Genomic DNA, 4,436 nt, shown 5'->3' with positions numbered 1-4,436 from the left:
CCCCCCTTCTGTTGCAGACACCCCTATCCTGGTGTGCAGCAGGCGTCATTCTGGGGGCGGTGGGCTCCTCTGTCATCAGCAGCATCCTCAGCTCTCAGCCAATGGCTGAAAAGCATTTGAGGAGAGTTCAGCGCTCACTCCGGAGCGCAGAGGATCAGAGCGCAGCTCTTCTTTCCACATCTGCAGCAGCCCTGACTCTGGATCCTGCACGTCTTCACTCCTGTTTTGTGGACCTCTTTTATAAAGACAGCGCTATGGATTTTCAACCCTGACGCTCTGCACGTTCTTCTGGCATCCCGAGAAGAATTTTAAAACTGAAAGTGAGTAGAGACTTAAAAAGGCAGAAGTGCCATGAAGTGAATATTTCCTGGAGAATGACACAAAAAGTCGGACCTATCCGTGCGCGCTGCTGCAGCTTCTTATTATAAGGGATTTCCCTTAGTTAATGGGTGGGTTTGAGGGGCTTTCCGCATGACTGCGCGCTGGATTTGCAGTGCAGACACAAAGCTGGAGGATGTGACAGCTGAAAGTCAGGCAGGATAAGAAATGACAAGAGTAGCCCGGGTCTTTGGGATATTTTTGAACGCTGCASCGTGTGCCGTCAGGATCTAAAGTTTGTATTTTTATTTGATTATTTATTAGTCTCTGCTTCACTTACGGTATTTGATTAATTATTAAACTTGCGGTCTGTGCGCGCGCAATGGAAACAGTGACCATATAAGGACTTTGGTGGATGAGTTTAAACACAAAATCTASAAGTATTCCTCTTCACGTAAAACTTGTTACAAATCTTTTTAGTTGTGACTTTTAAAAGCTAAATTATGTGGACTAATTAAAACAAAAAGAAAAAAAAACGTATGAAGTTCAGATCCTGCAGGATTAAAGAATGTTGGGTTTTGTTTACTACTACAGCTGTTTACCAGATTATTGCGTCATCCTGCCTCGAGCTCAAATTCCATCCATTCATCCATCCATCCATCCATCCATCCATCCATCCATCCATCCATCCATCCATCCATCACCACCGGGCTGCCCGAGCCCCTCTCATCACGTGCGCGCGCAAAGCGGATCTCGCGTGCCACCTGATGTCAAAGCAATTTTGTTTGCAGCAGCATCAGCATCATCCCTTCAACTCAGTGTCATTCTGCTCTGTCGCAACATGATTCGTTTTCTAAGAATTCAACATTTAAGTGTAACAAATAATATTAACTAAAAAACACATTTGCATTTTTGTACATATTTTAAATATTTTATATTAAAAATTTAGTTTTATTCTGAATTATTTTTTGAAAACTATAGCTCCTTGTGTTGGCGAATCTTTCATTGTCGGTTTTGCAGACGTTTTTTTTTCATGTTATTGTTTTTGTTTGTTGTTGATTTTCATTTGTTTTATTGTTGTTCRRTGCAAAATTTAAAGTGTATTTAGAGAGGCGGAGATGAATCTTGAGATAAAGCTTCTCTCTCACCATCGCGCCACTTGGTGTCTCTGATAATGAAGGAGAAAGTTTTAACGACAGAAGGGTTTGATTTGAGAGGCGGCTGATGAAGGGGGACGTGAGGTGATGTGGACAGGTGGTCCTGGCGTGGGAATGAGTGATGAATTACGGAGACAGCAGGAGAACTTAAAAAAACGCAAAGGCTGCAGATGGAGGAAAGAAAAGATACAATCAATGCTGCATTGTCCACATATCTGAATCTGAAAATAACATGTCAGAGTGAGTAAGAAACTCAAGTGAAGATATACTTGAAGGTGCAGGGTGATGAGTGGGATGTAGGCTTGCACATAAATAGTGAAAACACTTTGTTTTGTCCAAACATGAATAAAACTGTATATGACTAATATTCCTGGAACAGGTTGAACTATGTAAGACTACAAACTCTTAAGCTTTTTGACTCGCATCACACATGTAATAAACTAAGCTGTATAAGACACAGCTTGTTGCATTTTTGACACRTTTAAGTCAACTAGGGGTTCAAGTCAGATGGAAAGAAGTACTCAYTAATTTATTTTTCTATTTTTAAATGACAGTAATGCAGTTTTGTGGGATATGAAAGGTAAAATTTGAACCATTGAAGTCCCATCTGCAAAAACGCCAAGTTAATGTTATGACATTGGTAACAATAGGCTGACATTAACATTGATATTGATATTCATTGTCAAAACTTYGGGTTTTATTTGATTTGCTTTCTGTTTCTCTTWATTTCAGGTCATGATGTGAACGTTCAGAAACCTTTTTCCCAATGATTGAGACCAGCACGCTGAGTATGTTGGACAGAACTGAACCGGCGCAGTGCACAGTGTGCTGCTGCACTCTGGTCAATAAAATCCTGATGGTGCTCTTCATGGTGTTGCTGACGTTCGCCACCTTAATTGGGAATCTGGTGACTCTGGCTGTGATGGTGGGCAACAAACACTTCCACACACCGCAGGGCTACCTGAAGGCATCCCTGGCTGTTGCCGATCTGGCTGTGGGGATATTTGTGGTGCCGCTGTCCATCTACGTCGAGGTCTACCTCATGGTGGCGGAATCAGCACCCGAGTGGACTTCGTACAACTCACAGTCGGTGAGGTTTCACCCGTGCAACATCATCGGTCCGATTTTCGCCGGGTGCACCTTGGTCTCCATCACCACCATCTTCCTGTTGACGATTGAGCGGAGCATTGCGGTGCTCAGGCCGCTGCACAAGGACTCGGTTATTACTCGTAAAAGGACGACAATCCTCATTTTCCTCTCCTGGGTGGGCAGCTTCCTCTTGGCCGTGTGTCCGCTGGTTTTCAGCAGTGAGATCGCTCTCGAGTATAACTCCTGCAGCAGGATGTGTAACTATGCCTTGGGGACCATTGGAGAGTTCCCCAGCCAGGCCTGGAACATTCTCCTCCTTTTCCCTGCATTTGACTTTACGCTGCTCGGGGGCACTGTTGTCATTAACATCATTTCTCTGTCCAGCATCAGGCAGCACTCAAAACACAGAAAAACACTGGCAGAAACTGAAATCCATACCACAAGTAATCCAACTTTCTCGGACATTAAAGCAGCCAAGACCATTGGGACCCTAACCGTGGCCTTCACGGCGTCGTTCACCCCCATCGCCGTCTTTGTGGTTGGGAATGTTTTGGGGAACGAATGGTGCAACTTCTCCTTCTTTGCCTTCTGGATTTTGGCTACGAACAGTTGCTGGAATGTCATTATTTACAGCGTGAGGGATCAGAAGTTCAGACTGCGTGCACATAAACTTCTCATGCCTCACAGACAAAACACCACCAAAACCTAAACACACAAAGAGCTGAAGACTCACTGATCAGGGCGATGTCATTTAGATGTTTGTATGTCATCTGGACTTTTTGTCCATCTCAGTGTTAGTCTCCTTCAGAGACATACTGTCTGCATGTCTCGTGGATCGCTATGATGAAATTGCTTGAAGCCGTTTTGCAAAAATAAAAAGCATGAAGGGTTTTTATTTATATTGGATGTAAATATTCTTCTCTTTGGGCATTTGTCTWGTTCTGCGTGATGGTAAGCTAAACKTTTCGGTTTTTACAATGTACAACRTTTTTATGTTGCAGAATTGCTTCAGTCCCAAAGTACTGGCAGGRAGTGAGACRTATTTTTATAATTGTATRCATTTTATTTGTTTATTTTGATGAACAAACATGAATATCAGGTCAACTATAGTTCTACAGACAGAAAACCACAAGTTCTACAGCACAAACAGTGAAAAAAGGGCAAAAATCGCTACAATTTAATGGTTAATTTATTAATTTAGGGGGAATGTCCCCTCTGAATGGAGGGGAGTCTCTGCCTACAGCAGAGGAGTTTAAGTATCTGGGTGTCTTGTTCATGAGTGATGGTAGGATGGAGCAGGAGATGGATCAATGGATTGGGGCCTCATCCTAATGAGGGCGTTGCTTCAGTTGGTTATAGTGAAGAAAAAGCTGAGTCGAAAGGCAAAACTCTCGATTTACTGGTCTGTCTATGTTCCAACCCTCACCTATGGTCATGAGGTGTRGATCATGACCAAAAGAACAAAATCCTAGATACAAGTGACCAAAAWGAGCTTCCTTTGTAGGGTGRGCAGGTTTGGCCTTAGAGATAAAAGAAGCTCCATCATCCGGGSGGAGTTTGGAATAGAGTCACTGCTCCTCTGCATCAAAAGGAGYCAGTTGAGGTGATTCATCTGAWTAGGATGCCTCCTGGATGCCTTTAGAGGTGTYCCAGGCACTGGTAACCTCGAAGAAGACCCAGAACTCACTGCAGGGATTATGTATCCTTTCAGGCCTGGGAACTTCTCTGGTCCGCCAGAACGAGCTGGAAAGTGTCACTGGATGGGTGGATGTCTGGGTTTCTCTCTTGGACCTGTTACTTCATCAACCTKATTACAGATAAGAAGATGGAGAATTTTGATATTTAACAAAAAATGATAGTAAGAAGCATTTG

General features: G+C 43.3%; 1 protein-coding gene across 1 annotated transcript; it reads left to right on the top strand.

The window, feature by feature from the left end:
• Window positions 1-135: 135 nt before the first annotated feature.
• LOC106533849 (5-hydroxytryptamine receptor 1B) lies at window positions 136-3,463 on the top strand. Its single transcript, XM_014030300.1, has 2 exons — window positions 136-320; window positions 2,208-3,463. The coding sequence occupies exon 2, from the start codon at window positions 2,242-2,244 to the stop codon at window positions 3,271-3,273; it is 1,032 nt and encodes a 343-aa protein (XP_013885754.1). The 5' UTR covers window positions 136-320; window positions 2,208-2,241; the 3' UTR covers window positions 3,274-3,463.
• The last annotated feature ends 973 nt before the right edge of the window (window positions 3,464-4,436 follow it).

The sequence above is a fragment of the Austrofundulus limnaeus genome, unplaced genomic scaffold (genome assembly GCF_001266775.1).
Source record: "Austrofundulus limnaeus strain Quisiro unplaced genomic scaffold, Austrofundulus_limnaeus-1.0 Scaffold1036, whole genome shotgun sequence".
NCBI classification, from domain to species: domain Eukaryota; kingdom Metazoa; phylum Chordata; class Actinopteri; order Cyprinodontiformes; family Rivulidae; genus Austrofundulus; species Austrofundulus limnaeus.
This window is presented reverse-complemented; position numbering and strand designations above follow the sequence as displayed.